The sequence below is a fragment of the Eschrichtius robustus genome, chromosome 3, assembly GCF_028021215.1.
Source record: "Eschrichtius robustus isolate mEscRob2 chromosome 3, mEscRob2.pri, whole genome shotgun sequence".
Classification (NCBI taxonomy): Eukaryota; Metazoa; Chordata; class Mammalia; order Artiodactyla; family Eschrichtiidae; genus Eschrichtius; species Eschrichtius robustus.
The window spans coordinates 20,752,291-20,778,880 of NC_090826.1; the positions used below are offsets into that span (position 1 = coordinate 20,752,291).

At 52.8% G+C, this 26,590-nt stretch overlaps 2 protein-coding genes across 2 annotated transcripts; both read left to right on the top strand.

Annotated features, from left to right (window-relative positions):
* Nucleotides 1–1,279: 1,279 nt before the first annotated feature.
* CNKSR1 (connector enhancer of kinase suppressor of Ras 1) lies at nt 1,280–11,606 on the top strand. The gene is given in 21 exon segments (XM_068537516.1): nt 1,280–1,367; nt 4,539–4,696; nt 4,800–4,981; nt 5,560–5,644; nt 6,068–6,109; nt 6,189–6,293; nt 7,017–7,076; nt 7,189–7,257; nt 7,550–7,651; nt 7,738–7,808; nt 7,900–7,976; nt 8,120–8,226; nt 8,305–8,335; nt 8,738–8,910; nt 9,774–9,847; nt 10,011–10,082; nt 10,350–10,423; nt 10,571–10,632; nt 10,714–10,813; nt 10,905–11,086; nt 11,337–11,606. Coding segments are annotated over 21 exon segments (2,148 nt in total). The 5' UTR covers nt 1,280–1,315.
* A 1,129-nt stretch (nt 11,607–12,735) lies between these two features.
* CATSPER4 (cation channel sperm associated 4) lies at nt 12,736–26,484 on the top strand. The gene is made up of 11 exons (XM_068537806.1): nt 12,736–12,807; nt 12,935–13,009; nt 13,483–13,626; nt 16,542–16,643; nt 22,169–22,266; nt 22,436–22,556; nt 22,751–22,884; nt 24,175–24,349; nt 25,109–25,320; nt 25,644–25,809; nt 26,431–26,484. The coding sequence occupies exons 1-11, from the start codon at nt 12,736–12,738 to the stop codon at nt 26,482–26,484; spliced, it is 1,353 nt and encodes a 450-aa protein (XP_068393907.1).
* The last annotated feature ends 106 nt before the right edge of the window (nt 26,485–26,590 follow it).

Consider the following 26,590-nt stretch of genomic DNA (forward strand, 5'->3'; position numbering starts at 1 on the left):
ACATTGTTCTAGAGGAAAGCTCCTAACCTGGGCTTCCCAACTCAGGGGGCCTATAAACTTGCATGGCAAAAAAATTATATATTTATTTTCACTAACCTCTAACTAAAATTTACCATTTCCTTCTTTATGGATTGAAGTATTAGCAGTATCTGTGGCTTTGTCACCAGTAGAAATCACAGGTATTTTCATATCAAATTGTAGTTATCACAAGTATCCCAAAATATCACTTACGCTCATAACGATCTCAAAATGGTGACAGTTATTAACCCACTGCTAAATCACACTGTTTCAGACACTCCTGCAGCATAGCTGCCATTGATGGTGCCCAGTAGAGGGTCAGTGACCAAATGGTGAATCCACCTGCTCTCACATTGGTCACCCAGCTTATCTGTTACTCTCTTGCATCCCCTACCTGTAGGTGTTCGCTGATCAGTAAGTGCAAGGAGGTGAGTCAGAGACGACCTCCACAGTTCAGTGTTATTCATGCTGAGTAACAACATGCTGACCGTTAGAAAAGGAATTTAATTTGCCAGTCTTGTTATTTAATGCTGATAAATGCATATTACTATATCATAAATTTGTGGGGTTTAATATATTTTGATAATAAGTGTCCTCCTTGTAATCTTTAGCATTTTGCTTTATGCTTTTAAAAGCATCATTCTAAGAAACTGTCCAGGGTTTCCACCAGATTGCCAAAAGGGTCCACGGTGCAAAAAAAGAGGGGGCTAAAAACCAGTTCTAAAGGTTGTAGAGCTATTAACACAGGTACTCTGCATAGCAGCCCTCTGAAGTAGGAACTATTATATCCATTTTACAGACAGGGAAAGTGATGCCTGGTGGGTAAGCTTAGCCCTTGGTCACACAGCTAACAAGCTGCCAAGCCAAGATTTGCACCCAGGCTCTGGCTTCCTAACCTCTGCGCTTTGCTGCCATGCTCACTGCTCACTTTTTGGCCCCTTTTTGAGGAGCCTTGAAGGTCAGGGTCGCACCCTGCCATTTGAGGCCAGTTTTGGGCGCGGATCCCAGGCCAGCTCTGAGATCCCCTGGGTCACACACATCAGTGGCACCACCCCCTGGTCTGGCAGCCCAGCTGCCCTAGGATGCCTGAAGGGCGGGGCAGGAGGTGGACAGGCAGTAGGCCAATGGCTGTCACAGCACCTCACCTAGCCAGCTTTGTGGGCCCAGGTATGCTAGTGGCTCCGCCCCCAGCCCAGCCCAGCCCAGCCCAGCCCCTCCCCAGGTCAGAGCTCTGGGAGCGGAAATTCCTGCGCTGGAGAGACGGAGCGGGTGCGGATCCGAGAAGCCGAACTTGGCCATGGAGCCAGTAGCGACTTGGACCCCCGGGAAGGTGGCGGCTTGGCTGAGAGGTGGGTGGGGCTGGGGCAGTGTCGGGCTTGAGGGGCAGTGGGACGGGGAGAGGAAAAGGACAAAGGACCTGCCGAGTTTGTCAGTTGGTTAGTCAGTCAACAAGTATTTACAGAGTGTCTGCCGTGAACCTGGCAGAAGGATAATGGAGATGACCCCGGGCCCCCGCCCCGGCCCGGAGGACCCAGAGGGGGACTCCCATCCCCCCAGAAGCCCAAGAAGCCTCCAGGGTGGCAATGGGGAGGCAGTGGTTGTGTAATGAACACAGACGGTGTCTCCCCAGCTGCCCGCCCCCACTGTATCTCCTTCATCTTCCCTCTGCCCCAGGGCGCAGTGGGCTGTTATTAAACCCATTTTTCAGAAGCCGAAAAATACACAGTGAACCAGGAAGTGATTTGCTGAGGCTTTGGAATAGGGCCGGTGGGGTGACTTTTCCCTACCCCCACCCCGAAGCTCCCAGTGAGAGCAGAAGCCCCCGCCTGACTGGAGGGTCGGCACTGCCCCTCCCTAGGCCTCCAGGGGGGATGAGCCCAGTTGGGTGGGAAAGGTCCCAGAAGTGAAGACCTTCTGACATGCAGCTGGGAGCCGGGAGGTGAGTCAGGACACTCCTGCTACAGGGAGGAGCCAGAGTGGAGGGGCGGCCGGAGTCCACTGAGGGCAGGCTCAGGGTGACCAGCCCCGGTAAAAGCAGGGATTCAGGGCTGGCGTCAGACTCCCAGACTGAGTTCCAGGCCCAGCCCCTCCACTCACCAGTTCTGTGACCACAAGTCTCAGTTTCCCTATCCATAAAATGGGAAAGGCAAATCTGATCTCATGAAGTGAACCAAATAAGACAATCATGTCGAGGGCCTGGCACGTGCAGTTCAACGCCAGGGTCTGTTGGGAGGGAGGCAGCACAGCACATTTGCTGTGTGCACGGCAAGGGAGGTGCTCGAGGGCCCAGAGCCACGGAGTAACAGGTTCATGAACTCCTGGTCAAGTGCTCTTTTTTTTTTTTTTTAAGGAATTCCTTTTTTTTTTAAATTTTATTTATCTATTTTTTAAATTTATTTTTGGCTGTGTCGGGTCTTCATTTCTGTGCGAGGGCTTTCTCTAGTTGCGGCGAGCGGGGGCCACTCTTCATCGCGATGCGCGGGCCTCTCACTATCGCGGCCTCTCTTGTTGCGGAGCACAGGCTCCAGACGCGCAGGCTCAGTAGTTGTGGAGCACGGGCTTAGTTGCTCCGCGGCATGTGGGATCTTCCCAGACCAGGGCTCGAACCCATGTCTCCTGCATTGGCAGGCAGATTCTCAACCACTGCGCCACCAGGGAAGCCCTGGTCAGGTGCTCTTAATGTCACACAGGGAATGAGGGAGAGCTATTGATCACAAAAGACCCTGGCTTGGAATGGCAGGGGTTCCTTCAAAGATTGAGAAAGCTGACTGTTAACCTCTATTTGTATGTTTTCCCACCTGTAAAATGAGGATAACAGTATCTCTGCTTTCTAGATTCGGTGAGGATTAAATGTGTTAATATGTATAAAGCCCTTAAATGTTTCCTAACACATAGTAAGCATTCACTAGATTTTTTTCTTACTTGTGAGTGTCTACCTTGTAAGAGGCCTGGGCTGGAATTAGAGATGAACACTTGTTTAAGGCCCAGTCCTTGAAGAGCTCGTGATCAAGTAGGAGAGGTTAGTGCTTTGATGCAGGGGTTTATGGAGGTGCAAGGGGCAGTGAGAGCAGCAGAGGCTCCCATCCCAGCCTGGGGAGTTGTGGAAGGCTTCCTGGAAGGAGTAAGATGAAAAAGGACGTGAAGGAGCTGGAAGAGCAGTCCAGGCAGAAGGAAGAGCACGTGTGAGGACCCTGAGGCAAGAGAGCATTCCAAGAGCTGCAGGGAGTTAGTGCTCCGGATCTGAAGTGTTGAGTTTAAGGGCCTGTGCGCCAAGAGATGACTGGAGAGGCAGGTGGTGGCCGGATCATACAGGGCCTTGGGGATCACGGTAAAGAGTCTGGCAATAATAATACGGGGGCTGTTACTGACTGTCTACCATGAACCAAGGCAATTGGCCAAGTGCTTGACATGTGTCGTGTCATTTAATACACATGATTAGAAGGTAGGTGTCTTTATTTTCCCCATTTTATAGGTGAGGAAACTGAGGCACGGAGTAATTAAGTTACTTGCTCAATCGCTGTCACTCAGGTCTCCCTGACTCCAAAGCCCCATCAAGCATGACTTGAGCAGCATCAGAACACTTGGAGGATTTGTTAGAATGCAAATTGCTGGGCCCTGCCCCTGAGTTCTGATTCAGCAGATGTGAGAATTCGTTTGTTTGTTTTTGTTTTTTTGGCCATGCCGTGTGGCTTGCGGGATCTTCGTTCCCTGACCAGGGATTGAGCCCGGGCCATGGCAGTGAAAGCCCAGAATCCTAACCATAGTCACCATGCTGTACCTTACATCCCCAAAACTGACTTATAAATAGAAGCTTGTACCTTTGGACCACCTTCACCCATTTCCCCTACCCCCTCATCCCCTGCCTCTGGCAATCATCAATCTGTTCTCTGTTTCTATGAGTTTGGGTGTTTGGGATTCCACATGTAAGTGAGATAATACAGTATTTGTCTTTCTCTGTCTGATTTATTTCACTTAGCCTAATGCCCTCAAGGTCCATCCATGTTGCTGCAAATGGCAAGATTTCCTTCTTTATGGCTGAATAATATTCCCGTGTGTGTGTGTGTGTGTGTGTGTGTGTGTGTGTGTGTGTGTGTGTGACAGTTTCTTTATCCATTCATCTGTCAATGGACACTTAGGTTGTTTCCATGTTTTGGCTATTTTTCTTTTTTTTTTTTGGCCATGCCACGTGGCTTGTGGGATCTTCGTTCCCCGACCAGGAATTGAACCCGGGCCACAGCTGTGAAAGCACTGAGTCCTAACCACTGGACCACCAGGGAATTCCCAGAATTTGTATTTCTAACAAGTTTTCCAGTGAGGCTGCGGCTGTTGGTCTGGGGACCATCCTTTGAGAACCACTGCCCTATATGACCCTACTTCTCAACTCAGTAGGCTTATCTGTGAAATGGGCAGGGCAGAACACTGCCTGGGTCTCAGGGTCATTAGGAGAAGGACTTTTGCACTGACCAGAAAGGCCTTGACACCCCCTGGCTCCCCCATGGTGACCCTCGTTCTTCCACCAGGCCTCGATGATTCCCTGCAGGACTATCACTTTGAGGACTGGGAGCTGCCTGGCAAGTACCTGCTCCAGCTCTGCCCCCGAAGCCTGGAAGCTCTAACTGTGTGGCCTCTGGGCCACCAGGAGCTCATCCTGGAAGGGGTGGAACAGCTCCGGGCCCTGGTGAGTGAATGGCGGCCACACTGGCTGCAGCTTCCACCCACCGTGGCGGTGCTGATGGGGGGCTGGCCGCTGCCAGGAATTAACCTGCCACTCTGTGGTACAGAGCTCCGGGCTACAGTCAGAGAACCTGCGGAGCCTGACAGAGGGGCTGCTGGAGGGGATCCGGGCATTCCAGAGCTTAGTCCAAGGTCGCCTGGGGGGCTGTGCTGAGCCTCCTGCAGATGTCCTCACCGCAGCCATGGAGCTGGTGCATGCGGCCCGTTCCCTCCTCTTCTGGCTCAACAGGTACTTCGGTCTCCTCCTAGGGTCTGAGTAACTGGGGAGGGGACCCTTCTCATCCTTGGCTTCCTCTGGGACCTGGGAGAGTAAAATAGAGCTTTGCTCTTGTTCAGATACAGTGGAACTGGGCAAAGAGGTTAATTGGTCTGTGTAGGGGCACTGGGTTGCCTGGGTTCCCACCCCACCTCCAGCTTGTAATCGTGACAGTCTCATCAACAGCATTATATAAAGAGCTCTCTACCCCCTTCACTGGCCGCTGCTTGTCCCATAGGTCCCAGCTCTAATGTCATCTCCTCAGAGAAGGCTTTCCTGTTACACACTCTCAGAGCTCCCTACACTTCACAGCAGTAGAAGTTAAATCATTATTGATGTAATTAGATGTTTAATGTCTGTCTCCCCAGTGCCTAGAACAGGGCCTGGCATTTATTAGGCACTTGACTAAGGTCTTTAGATGTATCAGTCATCTCCTTTACCCCAAATCAAAACCCATCAGAGTCTCAGATGCATAGCCGGCGCAGGGTGGTTCAGTGACTTGACTGTTAAGCTCAGTTCCCTAACCACTGCTCCATCCTTCCCTCTGCCAGGTACCTCTTCTCCCACTTAAATGACTTCTCATCCTGCCAGGAGATTGGGGAATTGTGCGGGGAGCTGGGCCAGGCCTTGCAGGAGGTAGGAGAACCAGAGGCCAGGCTTGGCCCAGGCTGTAGAGACCAAGTCAGGCTAGAGCTTTTTATAACTTGTGAATCAGCACAGGATCAGGTGTGAGAGCAGGAAGAGGCGAGGGCAGAAAGAGAGGAGGCCCGGCCACTGGGTAGGGGGTGATGGGGGCGTGGGAGCTCCTAACTGGCGAGGGCAGCACAGGACGTTTGATTCTCAGGAGAGGGTGGAGCGGGGGAGGGCCTGTGTGGTGACTTCTGGGGGCCTGGCGTCAGGGGGATGAGATCTTGGGGCGAAAGCTCTAAGGCCATGTAGTTCTGGGAAGGGGGCCAGGGTACGGGACGCCGGGAGGGACTGCAGGGAATCCCCCTGCCCTCAGGCGAAGGCAGTGTGCCCTGCTCAGGGCAGGCCCCTGCTCTCTCACTCTGCTTCCAGGACTGTCCAGCGGCTGAGAAGGAGAGCAAAGTCCTGAGGATTGTGAGTCTGGGGAGTGAGTGGGGTGTGGGGATGGGGTGGGACGGGGCTCAGGCTAGACATCCTGCTCTCCATCCGCCAGAGCAGCCACGTGGCCGGGATCTGCCACAACATCCTAAGCTGCAGCCCAGAGGAGCTGCTGGAGCAGAAGGCCGTGCTACAGCACGTGCAGCTGGACCATCCTTCGGTGAGCCCTGACCTCTCAACCCTCACCCCTGACCCCTCGGCAGCCTTGTCTGGGCCCTGAAATCTGGTTCTAGGATCCCACAGAATCCTATACTGTCACAGCTGAAAGGCCCTGTTTTTTTTTTTTCTTTTTTGGCCGAACCACGTGGCATGTGGGATCTTAGTTCCCCCACCAGGGATCAAACTTGCACCCCCTGCAGTGCAAGCGTGGAATCTTAACCACTGGACTTCCAGGGAACTTTTGTACAGATGTTAAAGGCCCAGAGGACTTCCCTGGGGTCTCACCGTCATTCAGCCCCTTCTCTGGTCCTGAGGGGCTGCAGCTGGTGTGGTCTCAGGTGACACATCCCAGCCCTGGGACACGGACCTAGGGGAGAGGGGAGACGACATGAACTTTTTTGCTTTAATCTTTGACCAGTTGGGAAAACCAGAGGCCCCAGCCCTGCCCTGTCCCGCTCCTGTCCCTGAGGTATGAGATTCTTCAGGAAAGTTGCTGAGAATCTTATACCTCAGAAGTCTGCAGCCTGCTCCCCTCAGCCCTTAGGGGAGGAGGCAGAGCCCAGAGAGGTGCAGCGGTGAACCCAAAGTCACATAGCAAGTCGAGCAGTGCCAAGCTGAGGCCAGCTCTCTCCCCCATTCCACTCACCTGTGAGTCCTGGTGCCTAGCAGGGGTCCTGGCCCGGCGGTCCCCACACCCTTAGTGACTGCAGCCTCTGCCCTGCAGGGCCTGGAGATCCACACCACCAGCAACTGCCTGCACTTTGTGTCTCGAGTGGGCACCCAGGTGAGACCCCTACACCCTTCTTGGCCGCCCACCCCCGTGGCCCTCCAACCTGCCAGCCAAGCCAGCTTCCAGCCCCATGAGGGTGCACCCTCTGAATCCCACCCCCCACCAGGTCCCCATTGATTCCCGGCTGCAGATCCTGCCTGGAGACGAGATTGTCCAGATCAATGAGCAGGTGGTGGTGAGTGAGGGGAGGGGCGTGGTGGGAGGAAGGGGGTCCTGAGTAGAACCCAGGTCGGTGGGTGGGGAGGTTCCCTTGGGGAGACCAGGGCTGTGGGAGCTGCCTTCCGTGAGGCCAGCCAGCTCACACAGGTCAGAGGGGCTCGTGGAGGCTTCCTGGAGGAGGATGAGTTGAGGCTGAGCGGGAGGCTGAGAGAGTGCTGTGAGGCCAAGGCTGTCGGGTTGCTTCAGAGCCTCCTGCCCAGTTCAGTCCTGCCCAGCATCCCTGCCCTGCCCTCTGCCCTGTCCCCCAGGTGGGCTGGCCCCATAAAAACGTGGTGAGGGAGCTGCTCCGGGAGCCAGACGGGGTCAGCTTAGTGCTGAAGAAGGTCCTGGCGCCGGAGATACCCTCACAGGTACCTGCCGCCCTCCCCTGCCCCCAGTCTGCTTTCAGACCCCTGTCTGTCTCCAGCTCCATCACCTGTTTCTGATTATTCCTCAGACCCCTCCTCAGGCCCTGGGCCCCCCACGCCCAGTGAGCCCATCGCTGGCTCCGGCCCTGCCGTCTCCCAGGTAACAGGCTCGGGCCCCAGGTAGGTCTTGGCCCCGGGTAGGTCCTGGCGGGTGGGCCATGGCTCACCTCATCTCTTCCTGATCTTTCCAGGGCCCCATCGGAAGACGTCTTCGCCTTCGACCTGACTTCAAACCCAAGTCCCGGACCCAGCCCTGCTGCCTGGACAGGTAATTTCAAAGCCCCACCAGTCGGCAGATGCCCCGGACAAGGCATGTGGGCTGCCTGACCCTGGACTCTTACACCCCCACCCTACCACTGGGCCCGGGTCTGAGCTCAGGGACCCTCCCTCTCTCTCCTGCCTCCCTGACAGCCTCAACCTCCCTTGACCCGGAGCCCCTGCCCGGCCTCCATGCACCCTCAGCCACACTCCTAGCTGGGGTAGCAGAAGCTCCAGAGCCCCCAGAACACCCTGACAAGGTAAGCTCTGGGGCTCAGCAAGGAGGGGTGTGTGGCTTTGGACCCATACGCTTCTCTAACCTCCTGTGGTTCTTTCAGAGTCCTGTCCCTGGTCGCAAGAAATCAAAAGGTATGAAATGCACCTGACGGGGTGGGGGGTGATGCCCTGATATGAGGAGCTCTTAGAGGTCTTTACAGTGCTGGGCAAGACCACCACCCCCAACACACACTTCACGCACAGCCTCTCCTGGAAACAGCTGTTTCTGGGGTCACACAGACCTATGCTCCCAGCCTGGGCCTCTCGCCAGCTCTGTGACTTCAGGCAAACAGCTCGTCCTCTGATCTTCAGCTTCCCTGTCTCTAAAATGGGAAGAGTCATCCCCACCTCAGAAGTGACACGTGTAACATTCTGAGCCCAGAGCATGGGTTCAGAAATACCAGCTGGGGGTGCTTGTGGGGGGCAAGGGAGCAGGTTGGGGGTCCGGGACACCCCGCCAGCCCCTCACTGACCGGCCGCGCTGTGCTGCTGCAGGCGTGGCGACGCAGTTGAGCCGCCGGCAGGTGTCCTGCCGGGAGCTGGGCCGGCCTGACTGTGATGGCTGGCTCCTGCTCCGCAAGGTGCCCGGGGGCTTCATGGGCCCGCGCTGGCGCCGCTGCTGGTTTGTGCTCAAGGGACACACGCTCTACTGGTACCGCCAGCCCCAGGTGAGACCCCATACACACACACAGGTAAGCAAGTGAGTCACCTCAGGGCCTCGGCTCTTGTCCCTCCTTCACGGTCCACTCCCATCTGTGGTCACAGGTGGGCCCCAGTGTTCCTATGTGTAAAATGGGGACACTCTTCAGAGAGAACTGAACAGACGTGTGTATAAAAGCGGTCTGGAAAAGGTATCAAAGGCCGGGTAGAATCTCCTTGATTCCACCCGCCTTTCCTTCCTCTTCTGTTAATCTGTTCATCCTAGTTATGGGCCGTTCAATCAATTGTTTATTCATTCAACTAACATTCAAGGTGCCTACTGCATACCCAGCTCTGGGCTGGGCCCTGGGACACAGGGAAGAATTGGACCGTTTCCGTTACTCAGGCTGGTGGGGAGAGGGATGAATACGCACTCAGGGACAATATGGGAACACATACTATGATGGCAGAAGAGCCAGGTGTGGGTGGGAACCCAGCAAAGGTGGCCAGTCCACCTGAAGAGTGGTGAAGGCTTCCTGAAAAATCAATGCCTGAGGGTTAGTCAGATGGAAGGGAGACAGAAAACCAGGCAGGGAGAGGAGCATTTGCAAAGCAGCTTTGTCTGTGTCTGTGATGGAGCAAATGCATGAGGGGGCTCCTCTTCCTTGGCTGTTTCTCTGGATATCTTTGGCTCCCCTTGCCAGGCTCAGAGGCACCCCTTGGTCACACCTCCTGACCCCACCCCAGCTTCCTGCCCTGAGTTCTGGGCACTGAGAGATGAGCAGTTAGAGAGCCCAGGAAATGCCCTCTCCCCTCCCCCGCCCTCAGGAGCCTGACTGGGCCTTGAGGGTATTGGGGCTTCAAGCTGACCCTCACACTATGATCTCCCCAGGATGAGAAGGCTGAGGGCCTCATCAATGTCTCCAGGTACAGTCTGGAAAGTGGACAAGATCAGAAGAAAAAATAGTTAAGTCCTGAGGTGTGACAGGCTGGGGGTGGGGAGAGAAAGGGAGAGGTAGGTGACAGGAGGGGCGGGTGGGGGCAACAGGTAGCTGGGATACCCAGCCCAGCCTCTCTGCATCCTGGATGGGCACCCCCAGCTGAGTGAGGCCCCTCTGCTCCCTGGCAGTGTGTTCCAGCTCACCCATAACGTGTACAAACCCTTCATCTTCGCTGCTGATACCCTGACGGACCTGAGCATGTGAGTGCCACCCCCTTGACCTCCACAGCTTGCACGGGAGTGCTCGGGGTCCTGGGCTCAGGAGCCTGGATTCAGAGCCCAGCTCTCTGATAGGGCTCATCAAGACACTCACTCCTCTAAGCCTCAGTTTCATCTTCTCTAAAATGGACTAGTAAGAATTCCTATTTCTCAGAGTTGCTCTGAGGATTAAATTAGAAGATGATATAGGTGAAAGCCCCTGGCATACAGTAAGTGGAAACTCCCTGAGACCCATTTGCCCCTCCACAGGTGGGTGCGCCATCTCATTACCTGCATTTCCAAGTACCGGTCTCCAGGCCGCGCCCCCTTGCCCCGAGAGGAAGGTGGGTGCCTCACAGGGCTGGGTCTCCCCTGAGCCTCTGCCTTCCCTGGGATGGGGGCTGGGAGCTCAATTCCCCCGAGCCCACCCCCTGGCCTGCCCAAACCCTGTGAAGCTGAATGGGTTGCCCAGCCACTCTTGTCCACCCCAGACTGCTACAGTGAGACGGAAGCAGAAGACCCCGACGATGAGGCTGGATCCTGCTCAGCCTCGGTGAGTGGGAGCTGACGGGGGGTGAAGAGCAGGGCGTGGAACTCAGACTGATACCCGCCTCTCCTTCCACCCTGCCCCCAGCCCAGCCCGGCCCAAGCTGGGAGTTCGCTCCACGGAGACACATCACTTGCGGCCGCCCTCATGCAGGGCAGCCCACGGACCTCCTTCAGCCCTCCGACAGGTGCTGAGCCAAGCGGCAGGGGGGGTGGGAGCCGAGACGGAGGGCTGGGGGCGGGGGCGGGCACACGCTCACCCTGCTCCCCCTCCCACAGACAGCAGCGAAGGGGCCCTGGAAGGAATGGTACGGGGGCTGAGGCTGGGTGGCGTGTCCCTCCTGGGCAGGCCGCAGCCCCTCACTCACGAGCAGTGGCGGAGCTCTTTCATGCGGCGCAACCGAGACCCCCAGCTCAATGAGCGAGTGCACCGCGTGCGGGCGCTGCAGAGCACGCTCAAGGTCAGCGGGCGCAGGGCACCCTTCGGGGCTGGGCTTGGGGCTTTCGGCTTGGTTCCTGGTCCTCAGCCCTGGGCTCTGCTGTGGACCGGGCCGAGTTCTAGGTTCCTGGAGCCAGGCTCTCGATTTGAGGATGGGGGCTGGACCGGGCCAGGTGCTGGGTTCTGGGCCACTGGACTCCAGAGCTAGCTCTGGACTCAGGCTCTGCCCGCTCCCTGGGTGATCATGGCCCTAACCCCTACACCTCTTCCAGGCAAAGATGCAGGAGCTGCAGGCCCTGGAGGAGGTGCTAGGCGACCCCGAGCTCACTGGGGAGAAATTCCGCAGGTGGAAGGAGCAGAACCAGGAGCTCTACTCAGAGGGCCTGGGGGCCTGCGGAGTGGAGCGGGCTGAGGACAGCTCCCAAGCCCCGAACTCTGACTCCAGGGAACCGTCTTCCCACCCGCCACCCTCTCAGCCTGAGGAGCACTCCTGTCTCCGCCCCCTGACCCCAGAGAGTGACCTCTGACCTCCTGACTTCTAACTCTGGCCAGTACCCTAGTTCCTGACCTCTGGCCTTGAGGACCACCTCTGACACATCTAGGATAGAGCATCCCTGCATTCTGTTCCAGTTTGGAAGTAGTGCTTGTCCATGTTCTGTCCCAAGCTGACTGCCTCTGCCTGAGCTGCTGCCATTTCTGCTCCTCCCTCCCCTGGAGTGGGGTGAAGTGAAGTGAGCTTTGTGCCAAGGAAGGAGCAAGAGACGGGGCCGAAAGAACTCTCTCCTACCCTGTGCTCTGTGGGGTCACAGACCTGCCCCCTCCGCCCCGCGGCACTTCGTTCCCCAAGCCAGTCTGTATGGGTGTTCTTCACTTTACCCAGGAGACACTTTTCAACTAAATAAAGTCAGTTTCTTTAACAGAAATCTACATGTGCCTTTGACTTCTGTATTAGAATCTGGAATCTGCTTCCCAGAGGGGACTGGGATGAAAAGCTGTCGGGGGAGGGGGGCGGTGAGCGCTTTTGGTAACTAGCTCACACTGTGGCCCACCAGCCTGGGCTCTGTACCTGAAGCCCCATGCCTACCAGGGTGGTGGGTACTTCTACCCATGCCCATCTCTCCCCAGCCCTTCAGAGACCGGAGTGCTCTCCTGCCCCATCTCCAGGGGCGAAAGGTGAAAAACAGAGACCAGCCTTTCACTCTACAGCTGGGGAAACGTACCTCGCCTAGAAAGGCGGCCGGGGGGGGCAGCCCTGGAGACTGGAGTGATGGGATGGGGTAGCTGGTGGGCAGGGTTGCAGGCTGAGGTCTGCTAGGAGGAGGACCATAGAACGAAACACCTTTCTCCTCTTCTCTCCTTAGCCCAGTCTCACCTCCAGCTCCTGGACGCAGAGCAGGGACCCGCCCCTGTGTCTCCGTCCAGGCTGCACAGGAGACCTGACCTGCTCTCATCAGCCTCTGACCTCTGACCCCACCCAGCCCCTTGGTGTCCGTGGCCTCCTCTGTGGCATACCAAGGGGAGTCAGTGGGAAGAGTTTCTCTTGGTATGAGAATTCCTTGGTGGAATGCGGACAGGTGGAGGTCACAGAGGCCTCTATGATATCACCACGAAGGGGGGCAGGACAGCTTGGAATGAAGTTTCTTTGAGGAGTGGGAGGGACACTGAGCAACTATGGCGCATAACCAGAGGACCTGGTGGCAGCACTGGACCGACACCACCTATATCAAGCCTTTGAACCACATGGTAGGTGGTACCTGCCTGGCTGCACTGCCCAAGCTGGGCATCCTGGGGCGGGACGAGGCACTGGAGGACCATACTGGGTCCGGAGGGGCAGTGGCTGCACTGATGGGCCCTCTCCTCACCCTTGCAGAGGGCCGCTCACGAGCCCTACCTCCGGCCAGAGGAGCAAGTGCTCATCAACCGCCGAGATATCACTAGCAGTAAGGTAAGGCCGAGGCCGGGCCTGCAGCCTGTCGGGGGGCCTGCAGCAATCCTCACCCCCACAGTGACCCTTGTGCAGCTGTGTCTACGGGGCAACCGGCCCCCAGAATACCTCTGCCCCTTCTGCCTTCTAAATGTCCCAGCTGTGATCCCTGCAGTGACCCCCCCAGGGTATGTTAGTAACCACCCGGCTGTGCACCTACAGGAGCCCCTATATAATGACAACCACTCGCCAGCAGAGACCCCAAAGGAGTCTCCCTTACGATGACCCCAACAAAGACCACCCAGCAGTGACCCGCTTTTGTGGCCATTTAGGTAGTGACCTCTACATTGAGGCCCCCGTTCCATGATCCCCTCTCAGGCAACTTCTTTCCCAACAGTGGCCCCCAAGGGTCCCTATTCACTGAGAGCAAACTTCCAGGCAGAGGCCTCCTACGGTGATACCTGCCTGAAGGAAGGTCTCCTGCCCTCTCCCAGGATGCCTGGGACATGCAGGAGTTCATCATTCGCATGTATGTCAAGGAGCTGCTCCGACACCCGGCCTTCCAGCTGCTGCTGGCCGTGCTGCTGGTGGTCAATGCCATCACCATCGCTCTCCGCACCAACTCCGTTCTTGGCCAGGTGGGACTCCAGCCTGACCTCCGACCCCACTGATCTAACAGGGGCCTGGGCAAGTCACTTCCCTCTCTGGGCCTCAGGCTCCTCATCTGTTCATGATGGTTGGATTGGATGCTCTTCAAGGACCTGTCAGTGCTGACTTTCCTAAAGATCAAGGAAGACTTTGTGGTGGGGGGGACCCAGCTTTGAGAAATGCATTGGATTTGCAGAGGAAGGACAAGAGAAAAATGGTGTGAGCAGAGGCAGGCAAATAGGTGCCTTGTGGGGAAGGGTATCCCATTTTAATCAATAGCCACTAAGTGAGAATCACTCTGTACCAGATACTGCACTCAGTGCCAGGTATGGACACAACAGACCCAGTTCTGTCTCAGATAGACACAGACATATCATTCCAAATGCCTGGGTGTCACAGAGTATGTGGAAGCTCAAAGGAGGCATTGACCCTAATCTGGGGGTCAGGGAAGGCTTCCTGGAGAAAGGGACACTTAAGCAGAGAGCAAAGAATGAATAGGAGTTGGCCAGGCAGAGGGAGGTGGAGAAGAGTGTTTTGGGCAGAACAAACAGCATGGAAGTGAGTTCTGTGTGTCCAACTTGAAGTTTGCTATGGCTTGGGTCTTACCCTTGATGTTTTAATTTCTTACGAGGAGTCTACCACATACATGAATTGTGCTATTGAAAATCAATATTTTTAAAATGTCCAGTGTGGTGACTGATGAGTTCAGAGAGGTGGTCAGCAGCCAGATCACACAGGGTCTTTAAGTCTTGTTAAAGAGGATGGGTTTTATCCTATGTCATTGGAAAGCCAATGTTTATTTTATTTTATTTTACTTTACTTTTATTTTTTTAATTGAAGTATAGTTGATTTACAATGTTGAGTTAATTTCTGCTGTACAGCAAAGTGATTCAATTATACATATGTATATACATTCTTTTTTTATATTCTTTTCCATTGTGGTTTATCATAGGATATTGTATAGTTCCCTGTGCTATACAGTAGGACTTGTTGTTTATCCAGGAAAGCCAGGGTTTAAAGTATGGCAACATGAGAGTGACTGGCATCTAGGTGGATGGCTGCTGAAGCTCAAGGAATGGATGAGGTTGCCTGGGAGAGAGTGTTGAGTGAGAAGAGGACCAAGACAGAGCTCTGAGGAGAGCCTCCAAGTAGAGGGCAGAAAATAGAGGAGGAGATGCCAAAGGATGCTGAGGAGGAGTGGCCAGAGGAGTGGGAGGAACCCCAGGAGAGCGCATTACCAAGGGAGCAGGCAGAGGGTCAGATGTGGCCAGGAGACAGGGCAAGGAAAGGACTCTGAAGCATCCCTTGTTTAGCTCTTGTGACCTTGACAAGAGCTGCCTCTGATGTAGTGGAGGCAGAAACCCAATTGCCAAGGTTTGCAGAATGCGTGGACTACAGGGCAGATCAAAACCCGTCAATGGCTCATGAAATGAGTTCTGAGTGTAGATAGCAGCATTTTGAAGTAGAATGAAATAAAATGAAAAAGAATGAAGTAGAAATTGTAGTGGGGGAGAGGGAGGGAGGGGAGGAGGGGAGAGGGAGAGAAGGCATTATGGTGTAAAACGTAAAATATATTTCTTTGAGTCCCAGTCAAAAATGCTAAAAACCCTGATATAGGATATGTGCCCATGAAGGTCAAATCCTAGAGACTTGTGAATGCCAGACTGGTTTTGAATCTCACCCTGCAGGCCATAGGGGGCCATGGAAGCTTTGTGGGTGGAGAAGGCAACTCTGATTTAGCCACAGATATTCATGACTTGGAGAAGGCAGGGGGACTGTTTAGGAAGCTCTTTCAATAAATAGTAAGGAGAGCCTATTGCCACCAGTGGCCAGTGGGGTAGAGCTGAAGGGAAAGATGAAGGGAAAGAAAGCCCTTCCTTGTTGTAGGCAGACGTCCCTGGCCCATGATGCCCTTTGGGAATTTGGAACAGGCTGGAAGCCCATAAACTTTAGGTCCCATCTGAGTTTCAGAAGCTCTTCCCAGAGAATTCCCTGGTGGTCCAGTGGTTAGGACTCCGCGCTTCCACTGCAGGGGGCCTGGGTTCGATCCCTGGTTGGAGAACTAAGATCCCGCATGCTGCGTGGTGTGGCCAAAAAAAAAAAAAAAAGAAGAAGAAACTCTGCCCAGCCTCGCATTGGCTGGTGGATGGGGTTGGTGGCAAGGTGTGGGGAGCAAGAGGCTCGAAGCACTGAGTCTGTGGGCCATGGAGGTGAGGAAAGGGAGGAGTCCAGGTGACTTTGGTAGCTGCCAGGGTGGAGTCGGGGGCTGGGAGCTGTTCACGTCCCAAACTATAGCAGAGTCACAGCTTAACAGGAGACTGCGTGAACATGAGTTGGGTTTTAAACAGAATTCAAAGTCATGGATCCATCCATCAATCCATCCACCCAGGGAACATGTCTTGGACCCGTGAGTAGGGGGATACCCAGGAGTTTGGTCAGGCCTGGCTGGGGGGATTTGGGAGCTGGAGCAGCAGGAGTGGTTGGGACACTCAGAGAAGCAAGGATGGGGCTTGGTGTCCTCCATCTCAAGGGCCAGGTCTTTTCCTCCCAATCCTGGAGTCTGTTCTGCCTTTCTCCACCTCCCTTTTCCTACTCTAGAGGTTAAGAACAAGGGTTTGTAGTCAGACAACAGTCTTTATCATTAACTGTCTGACCTTGGGCACCTCTCTGAGGTTCCCTACTTCATAGGACGATGGTGATGGTAACATGAAATAATACATTTGTGGCCTTAGCATGGTGCCTGGCACATACATGGAAGGGGTGCTCTAAAGGGAGCTACAAAGATGCTGAGGATGAAGAGCAATAAGAATCTGGGCTTCCCCTCCCCTGCAGACATGCTCTCTCCCTGGTCTTGCCACCCCCCTACTCACCTCTCTGCCCTTCCTTTTCTCTATCTTCCATGTAGAAACACTATGAGTTGTTCTCTACCATAGATGATATTGTGCTGACTATCCTTATCTGTGAACTTCTCCTCGGCTGGTTAAATGGCTTCTGGATTTTCTGGAAGGTGAGATCCTGGGCCCTCCCTGCCATCACATCTATTCCTCCTTAGGGACGGCACCCCACCCCATCCCCATCCCCATCCCTGTGCACCTGGCCCTGCAAGGTGCATAGGGGGAGGGGGGTGTGTGCATGTGTGTGCATGCGTGCTCATGCAGAAGGAGAAACTAACTACTTCTGAGATGTCTGTGATGTTGCAGAAAGTAATTTGTACTCGAAGTGCAGCCTCCTGGGGTTCCAATTCCTGACCCAGCCTTCCCTAGTTCTGCGATCTTGGGAAAACCTTCATTTCCTTATCGGAGAAATACAGTTGAGAGTATCCACCTTAATTTACAGGGTTCAAGAGCAGGGGTCAGCAAAGATTTTCTGTAAAGGGTGTTGACCTGAAGAATAAAACAGTCAGTTATTTTACCAGCAAAAAAGGGTTTGTTTGGGAATAGCAGAGGAATCGCAAATCAGGACTAGCAAACTACAGCAAAAGCCATAGGCTAGTCCAACAAACAATGGAGAGGAACGTTATTTTATAGAGAAAAAGGAGGAAGTTGGGAAGGGTTGTTTTGAACCAAAATCTACTGGAGAAAAGTGAGAGTTCAGGGCGATGATGGTCTCTCATTGGCTGAGTTGCTGGAATAGTCGATTTCTTGCAGGAGATGCAATGTTCATCTTTTCCTGTTGGGGCCTGTAATTGATAATTCTTTCCCCTTTGGGATTTTTCTGTTGAAATCTGTAATTGACAATTCATCCTGTAATTGACATCTAGTGATACTGTGTGAGAGCTCCCCCTTTTGGCCTCCCAATTCCATTGTAGTGAGGTTTCCCTTTATTAATTTTCACAAGGGTCAGATAAATATTTTAAGCTTTGTGGGCCATACAGTCTCTGTTGCAAACACTCACTTCTGCTGTGAGAGCACAAAAGCAGCCATAGACAGTACATAGACAAATGAGCATGGCTGTGTTCCAAATCAATTTTATTTGTGAATACTAAAATTTGAACTTTATGTAATTTTCACATGTCACAAAACATTATTCTTCTTTTGATTTCCCCGCTAACCATTTAAAAATATAAAAACCATTCTAAACCTGAGAGTCTTTAAAAAGAGAGGCTGCTGGTCAATTTGGCCCTTGGGCTATAGTTTGCCTACCCCTATTCTGGAGGGTATCAAAAAGCTGTCTGGGTGGGAACAGATCTTAACATTACATAAAATGAGACAAAGACTCAAATTCTTTGTTTGAATAGGACTTCTAGAGTCAAGGAATTTCTGGAGTCAAGGGATCTATCTTGCCTTTGGGCATGTGCAAGAAGAGGCTTTAAAAAAGAACACGTCAGATTTTTATACCTTTCATAAAAAGGAATCATCATTTAAATACCATTACCAGGAAAACCAATTAGAATTACAAGCTTTCCAGGGGTTAGAGATGTCACTTCATAGAACACAGAATGTAGAACCTAGAACAATATTTCTGAAGTCCAGATGTCTTTTTGTTTTTCTTTTTTTATAAATTTATTTATTTATTCATTTATTTTTGGCTGTGTTGGGTCTTCGTTGCTGCACATGGGCTTTCTCTAGTTGTGGCGAGCAGGGGCTACTCTTCTTTGCGGTGCACAGGCTTCTCATTGCGGTGGCTCCTCTTGTTGTGGGCTCTAGAGCACAAGCTCAGTAGTTGTGGTGCACAGTCTTCGTTGCTCCGCGGCATGTGGCATCTTCCCGGACCAGGGCTCGAACCCGTGTCCCCTGCATTGGCAGGCGGATTCTTAACCACTGTGCCACCAGGTAAGCCCCAGATGTCTTAAAGACTGCTTTGTGAAAACAACACTTGGGAGGATGTTTATTAACAGAAGATAGAATAGGATGGTGCATATTTACATGTCTCCACGCTGGAGAGGAGAATAGGTACCATGCTTTTTGTGAACATTTCAATGCACCACTTTTTCAGAACTAGCTCTAGGTTACAGGCAGACATCTGTTGCATAAGACAGAACATTTCTTCCTTCCTGTAGACCTGAGATTTCTTTTGTTACCGGCCAGGGTTCTTGGCCTCCTTAATTAATAGAAACTGATCAGAGGCCAGACAAGAAATTCAGGCAAGGCTTTATTGGGGCCCCTGCTGCAGCAGGGGGGAGAGAGAACAAGTAACAAGTTCCCTTGCTCACTCGCTCCCGAGGGGGGATGAGCTTGTCCCTTATGTGGGGTGAGGGTAGAGGATTGTCCTGGGGTCGGACTGGAGGGGTGGCTTGGGTGGTCTGCCCACCCCTTTGGTGATGTTGTGTGCAGGGGGCATGCACAGTACCCTGCTTTTGCTCCCAACCCCCTGCCTTTGCTCCCTGCTCTTCAGAAGTGGCATTTGGGCCTTTTGTATCTTTTTGTCCATAATTTGCCCCAGCTGCTCATGCGGGCAGTTATTTTTAGTCCCTTATAGTTGCTTTGTATTTTGTTGCTCGAGGAGATGTGTATCAGGTGCAAGCACTGCAGCCAAGGGTCCCAGGTCCCAGCCTGTCTCGCTTTTAGCAGCGGTTAGGAAGGCCTGCACTTTCAAGGGGCCTGCACTTTCAAAGCTAAGCTCCAGTGTTTCATTAGCACAAGAGAACTGGAGCAAGCCTGAGAATCTTCTGTTCTTCCAAGCCACTCTGCTTGTCCTCTCAAGGACAAGATTTCTCAACCTCGGCACTGTTGACATGTTGGTCTGGATAATTCTTTGTTGTCAGGGGACTGTCCTGTGCATTGTAGAATGTTTAGCAGCATTCCTGGCCTCTACCCATTAGATGACGTTAGCACCTTCCTACCTGTGACAATCAAGGATGTCCCCAGACATTGCCAGATGTCCTCTGGAAGGCAAAACCACCCTCCAGCACTAATGGCTGAGAACTAATGTCCCAAACCCTAACCTTCATCTGGGGCCAGCCTCCCAGGGCCAAAAGCCAGGGCTTGTTAGAGGCCCTCTGCTGTCTCCTTCCCTACCCCCAACCCCTCCCCTGATCCCAGCGTACAAGGACTGCTCCCTGTTGAATGGGTAGATGGAAAGGGAGAATGCAGGGGAGGGAGGAAAGTCTGCAAGTTAATATCTCAAATATTACCCAGGCACGTGGGGATCCCCAAAGTTTTGCCCCCAGTGCCCCCTTTTCTATGGCCCTCGTGTGGCTCCTCCCTCTCCTTCTCACCTCCATAGCCTATTAATTACGATTTCACCACCTAAATATTTCTCAGATTTCTTGCTGCCTCTGCATCTCTGCTATCCCTGTTCTAGCTCCTACTTTGTCTTCTCTCACCAGGATGTTGCTATGGCTTCCTGTGTACCCCACCTGCCATCAAAGTAATTTTCCAAAGGCCCAAGACAAAGTACCCTTAAACTCCTCCAGTGGCTCCCTATTGTTTATAGGATCAGGTCTAAATGCCTCACTGTGATTAAGGCCTTCCATGATGTGGCTCTTGCTTGCTTCTGCAGCCTCATCACTCCTGGCCTTACCCTTGGGTATTCCAGCTACATCAGGCTGCTTGTAGTGGCATTCCCCAATACACACTTTCAAGTGCATGCATGCACACACACATACACACACACACACACACACACACACACACACACACACACTGCTGTTTCTCACCTCATGCCCATGCTGACCCCTAGTCTATAAAATCTCTTTGCCACTTACTCACTTGCTTTCCTCCTACTTACAGCTTAAGACTCATGCAGATGTCTTCTCTTCCAGGAAGTCCTCCTGTCTCTCCCGGGCTAGGTTAGTTGTTGCTCTGTCTCCCTAATGCTTTGTACTCACCTCTCACCTGGAGTTAAAATTAACTGTCTATCCACCTCCCTCAAAGTAGTCTGTGAGCCGAGCAGGGCAGAAATCCTATATCTTCAGGATATGATTTGAGGTGTGGCATATAGTAGGAGCTTAATACTGAATGGATAGAGGGATGGATCTGTAGACAGGCAGACTTGTGTCTCCCTGTGTATGTTTAGGCACCGACACTTTGAATGTGAAACACCAGGAGGGCTTGTGTTTATTGGACTGCCTAATAAATTTAAGAACTTTTTCTCCATTAAAAATCATTTTCTTTTTGAATATTTAATGCAGCTACATATTGGTCAAAACTGTACTGAGAGACTGTCATATAGAATGAAGTAAGTCAGAAAGAGAAAAACAAATATCATATATTAACACATATATGTGGAATCTAGAAAAATGGTGTAAATGAACTTATTTGCAAAGCAGAAATAGAGACACGGACGTAGAGAACAAACGAATGGATACCAAGGGGGGAAGGGGGGGTGGGATGGATTGGGAGATTGGGATTGACATGTATACACTACTGTGTATAAAACAGATAACTAATGAGAACAGACTGTGTAGCACAGGGAACTCTACTCGGTGCTCTGTGGTGACCTAAATGGGAAGGAAATCCAAGGAAGAGGGGATATATGTGTACCTGTGGCTGATTCACTTTGCTGTACAGCAGAAACCAACACAATACTGTAAAGCAACTATACCACAATTAAAAAAAAAAAAAGACTATTGAAAGGCACACACAGAATTCTTGTTGCCACTCCTGACCCTTCATCCCTTCCCCTCATCCCCACCCTCTTCAGATAATCTTTGTTATTTATAATCTCTTGTTTATCCTCCTAGTGTTTATTTTGCAATCATAAGCAAATATGTACATATTTTTAGTCTTCCCTTTCCTAACAGTAACATACTGTAAACACTGTTCTGCACTTTCCTTTTTGTCACTTAATGGATCTTTCTATATCAGTACATGGAGATCTTTCTCCTTATCCTGTACTCCACTGAATGAATGTGCAATAGTTTATTCAACCAGTGTCCCAATTGCTGAACACTGGTTATTTTCAGCCTTCTACGGATGTCATTTTGTACTTGTACTAGAGTTTGTGTGGGTCGGATTTCAAGAAGTGGGATCACTGGTCAAAGGTAAATGCGGATTGTTTATTAGAGCAAATTCTCCTCTGTAGTGGTTGTGCTCGAATTTGTCATACACATGAGCTTCCTTCCTCCATCCCCATTCTAAAAGAGTTTGTGCCATATTGGACAAAGGGCTTGCAAAATGTGCCTTTCTTCTACAGTGAGAGTTCTCTGACCTGGCTATTGAAGCACTGTTCCTTAATGTTTTAATCAGTATTTATTTTCATTTTATTATTAATTGTAGTGTGTGTCACACAAAGCTGGAGCATCCAAACACTCTCAGGTCACCTAACTGCAGGGCAAGGCCATTGTCAGCAGTGCACTAGCCAAGGTGGGCGCTCAGCTTAGGAACTGGCTGTGTATATGTGAGAGACTCCACTGTGTGCTTCAGACACTGCGCTTGGCTGTTGACATGTGTATGAGACAGCGAGCGCATGCACGTTTTGTGGCATGTTTGGGGCGACAGCAGGATGAGTAACAGCAGTGGATGGCAGATGACTGGCCCTGCTTCGAGAGGACCATTGAGTCCCCCATCCTTGGGGTGTAGGGAGGGCAGACCCAGGATGAACCCATGGGCTGGCCCTGACAGACCCTGCTGGGGCTGGCCCACCCCCCAGGACGGCTGGAACATCCTCAACTTCCTTATCATCTTTATCTTGCTCCTGGGGTTCTTCGTTAATGAACTCAGTGCCATCTCTATCACCTACACCCTCAGGTAAGCTGGGAACTCTGAGAAAAGAAGGGACCTGTCTGGACCCTGGGAAAGAGAGGAAGGAGTTGTTACCAGGTGGGGATCAGCTCTGCCTTTCTGGGCAGGTGGGGGGATGGTGAGGAGGAGGGGTCTGGGAAGGGCCGAGGGGCACCCCTGAGAGGCTCTGCCACAGGGCACTTCGTCTGGTGCACGTGTGCACGGCAGTGGAGCCCCTGGCCCGGATCATCCGTGTCATCCTGCAGTCAGTCCCCGACATGGCCAACATCGTGGCCCTCATCCTCTTCTTCATGCTGGTCAGTGCCCTCCCCTGGCCCCGGCTACTCCCCTTCCCTGAACAGGCCCCTAGGTCCCTGGGGATACAGGGTGTCTGGAGAAGAGGAAGAGGCTATGGGCCTGAAGCCCTGTGACTCCCCTGACAGCTCATTTGCATGTCCTGTCCCCAAGGCCCTCGGGTGAAGTCCGGGCGGGTCTCTGGTCTCTTTGGCAGGTGTTCTCAGTATTTGGGGTCACTCTCTTTGGTGCGTTCGTGCCCATGCATTTCCAGAACATGCAGGTTGCCCTGTATACCCTCTTCATCTGCATCACCCAGGATGGCTGGGTGGACATCTACGGTGACTTTCAGTGAGTGCCCATGGGGCTTCCAGGGGAGGGGGGGCCCAGTCCAGGCGAGCTAGGCAGGGAGGGGCTGGGCTCCCAGGGGCAAAAAACTGACTGGGGAGGGAGACGGGCTCTTGGGTGGGAGTGCGGCTCCAGGGCTTGGGATGAGGATGGCACAGCAGGAGGGGGATGCCTGGGGCTTTAAACTGCAGAAAAGCAGACTCCCTGGAGCTGAGACCTCTGGGTTTGCAGTCTACTTGAAGCGATATCCCAATGAAACTCCACCCATTCAAGGTCCCACTGCAGGCTATTCATGGAGATTTCTCCCATTATGCTCAGCAGCTGGGCAACTAGGCCTTGGGCAAGGGAGCAGGTCTGTGGTTGCACCTAGGGTTCCAAGGCAGCCTCCCAGCCCACACTGGAGCCCACCAAACTGCCTGGACTCCTGAGAGCTTAGGGTCTCATTTATTCATTCTGAGACCCACTGCCCAAGGTCATTATTGGCCACAGATGGCTCCCTGGGTTCTGTTCTTTACCTCTTTCCCATTAAGCCTAAACCCTATTTGTTTCCAGTCCACTCCAGCGAGTGGGTCCCCCTGACTGATTTTCTTTTTATCTCCTTCGTGTGAGAGTAGAAGCCCAGTTGGTAAAGGGGCTTCTGCACTCATTACCCATTATGATGCAGGCAGTGGAAAAATCATGGAGTGTGCAATAAAGGTGGCCTGGGGTTTTGAGCCTGCTCCACTGCACTAGCCGTGCAGCCGTCTGAGCCTCAGTTTCCTCATCTGTCAGCTGGGGATTATAATACATTATTAACCGTGTCATGGATTGCTGTGAGAATTAGTAGAGACTGGCACTGTGTACACACACATGCACACACATGCATAGCAAGAGAGAGAAAACTATTATTTGGGAAAATATTTTATGGGAGATTTACAATAGGTATTAACAGTGGGTGGGATTTTTTTCCTGTATATTTTCCTTCTGATCTTTCTATAATGAGCTTGAATTACTTTTTATAATAAGAACGACATGACTAAAGAATATAGCCAATAGATTAAACTCGATAATGCTGACGTACAAATCCCCACCTTGCAGGGCTGGCTTGAGGACCGCCCACTGTCTGGCAGTACAGCTGGTGCTCAGTAAAAAGCAGCTGCGGGGACAATTAGGAGTAAGGCGTTAGATCTCCACAACAGCAGTGAGGCAGCAGAAGTCCCAGTGGGCCTTGAGATAATTTCCCCATCTCATAGACGAGGAAACTGAGGCCCAAAGGGCCAGGGAGGTGATAGGGCCCCTGACTGCCATCTCCAGGATGGAGACAAGGGAGTACGCAGTGGAGATTGGGGGCGCCATCTACTTTGCCATCTTCATCACCGTCGGTGCCTTCATTGGCATCAACCTGTTGGTCGTCGTGGTGACCACCAATCTGGAGCAAATGATGAAGGCAGGCGAACAGGGGCAACAGCGTCAAATAGCCTTCAGTGAGGTGAGTGAGATGGGGAGGGCAGGGGGGGAGGGGCAGAGTGTATATGAGTGCTGAATTGAGCACGTGTGTTTGTGTGCGCGCGCACACTCGGGGGCCTGAAGAAAGCCAAGCCTGAGACGTGGAGGCAGCATTGCCCACCGCCAGCTCACCAACGGGGGCTTCTGAGGGGTGTGGGGTTCCTAGGTGTCTCGTTCTATGGCAACTAAAAACTAAGCAGCTGAGTGACCTTAGGGCGTTTAACCAATCTAAGCCTCAATTTCTTCTCCTGTAAAATGGAAATAATAATAGTACTTCATAGGGCTATTATGATAATTTCATGGGTAAACGAACAGTACTTGGCACATACTAAGAACTCAATAAATATTAGCTATAGTGTTATTCATTCAGGGGTAGAGCTTCCGAAAGGCTGGGGAGTGTAGTGTGGAGTATTGCCTAAAGTGTTGAGGGCTGTGGGCTGTGACTTGAGAGTAGATAGGGTTTCAGAAGTTTGCTGGGTAGGATTTATCAGGAGTGAAATGGTGGGGGAAGCACTAAGTTTTGAAAAGGGGTGAGAATTTCCAAAAAGGTGAGGGATGGGCTCGTGCGTTTCAAGTTGAGCTCCCACAGCGAAGGAGAGAGCCTAAGATTGGTTAGAGCTGAAACGAGGGGCATTAGAACCCCGGTGTCCTGAGACTCATCTTCCCTGAAGCCAAGCAGGAAGGGGCAAGGGGAGGGGGTGCCGGCTGAGCCGCCCTTCCCTCTCCATTTCCCCCTCCCCAGACAGGCAACGAGGAGGGAAATGGGAATAACGAGCTGCCGCTGGTGCACTGCGTGGTCGCCCGTTTGGAGACATCTGGCGTCCCCCAGGAGCCATTTATGGGGGGCCTCCCGACGAACCTCTCAGAAGACACATTCGACAACTTTTGCTTGGTGCTCGAGGCAATACAGGAGAACCTGACGCAGTACAAGGAGATCCGAGATGAGCTCAACACGTAGGGCGGGTACTGGGGGTACCCTCGAGTCTCGTGAGTCAGGGCTAAGTGAAGCCTCAGCTTCTTCTGGCCTCACGCCCTCACCGTTTTATAATGCGGACCCTGGGGCCCAGAGAGGTTAAGTGAATTGCCCAGGTTTCGCCAGCCTGTCGGTGAGGGAACTGGAATCCAGACCTCCCGGTTCCTCGCATCTCACAAGAGCCTCGAGCCTCGGCCTCTCTCAGAGTAAAGGGGGAGGGCGAAGGGGGCTGGACACCAGGGAAGAGATGGGAGGGCAGCCTTCCAACCCTCACCCTCGGAACGCACCACCCCTCCGCCCTCAGGATAGTGGACGAAGTACGCTCCATCCGCTTCAACCAGGAGCAGGAGGAGGAGCTGATGCAGAGGCACTTGTCGTGGAGCCTGTCGAGGGCGAGCGGGTCCTCCATAGCCATCCGTGAGATGACTTGTCAGCAAGACTTGATCACTGCGCTCGTCAACAGGGAAAAGGTGAAGCTTCCCTCTCCTACCCAATCGGTACTCACCTCGCCACCCCACCCAGCTCAGCCTCAACCCCATTAGTCAAGGTCTCTGTCTGTTCCAAGATCTGGTCCGCCCCCTAGACTCCCAAGCACCCCAGCAGTCACCGCCAATCTGGTCAGGCTCCAACTTTTCCTTCTCCGGGAGGCCCCGCCCCTCCCATAGGGCTCCACCCACGAAGCCATCTCGGTCTTCAACGCTGTCAAACCTACCCTTTCTTAGTGAGACTTGAGCGGTTCGGTTCCTGCTTAGTGGCAGATACTCAGGCCCACTGGGGGCATAGGACCCCCAGGTCCTGTCTAGGGTGCATAAGAGGAGCAGCCTCCTGAGGGAGGAAGAGTCTATGGAGAAAAAGTCACACTCCCACAATATTTAGTTTCTTTCTGCTTCCCACACCATCAGACTGGGAGCCTTGTGAATGTCCACCGCCTGAGCTCCCACGGTCGGAGAGCAGACTCGGCAGGCTAGAGTTAGACGTGAAGGACTTCCTGCCAGGCCTGGATGAACAGCTGTTGAGCTGAAGGAGGGGAGTAAGGGGGTGTCTGCCATGTCAGGGTTGGGGCATTGACAAGAAGACCTCTTGGTTTGCAGGTTCAGGAATCCAACACAAATGTACTCCTGAACAAACACAAGTCCAGCCGCTGAGAGGGCAGGACGGGAGCCAACGGGCATGAGCACACACACCCAGCCACTGCATCTTCTGCATCACTAGCATGACCTGGCACATCCTGGCCTGAACCCATCCTCTCCC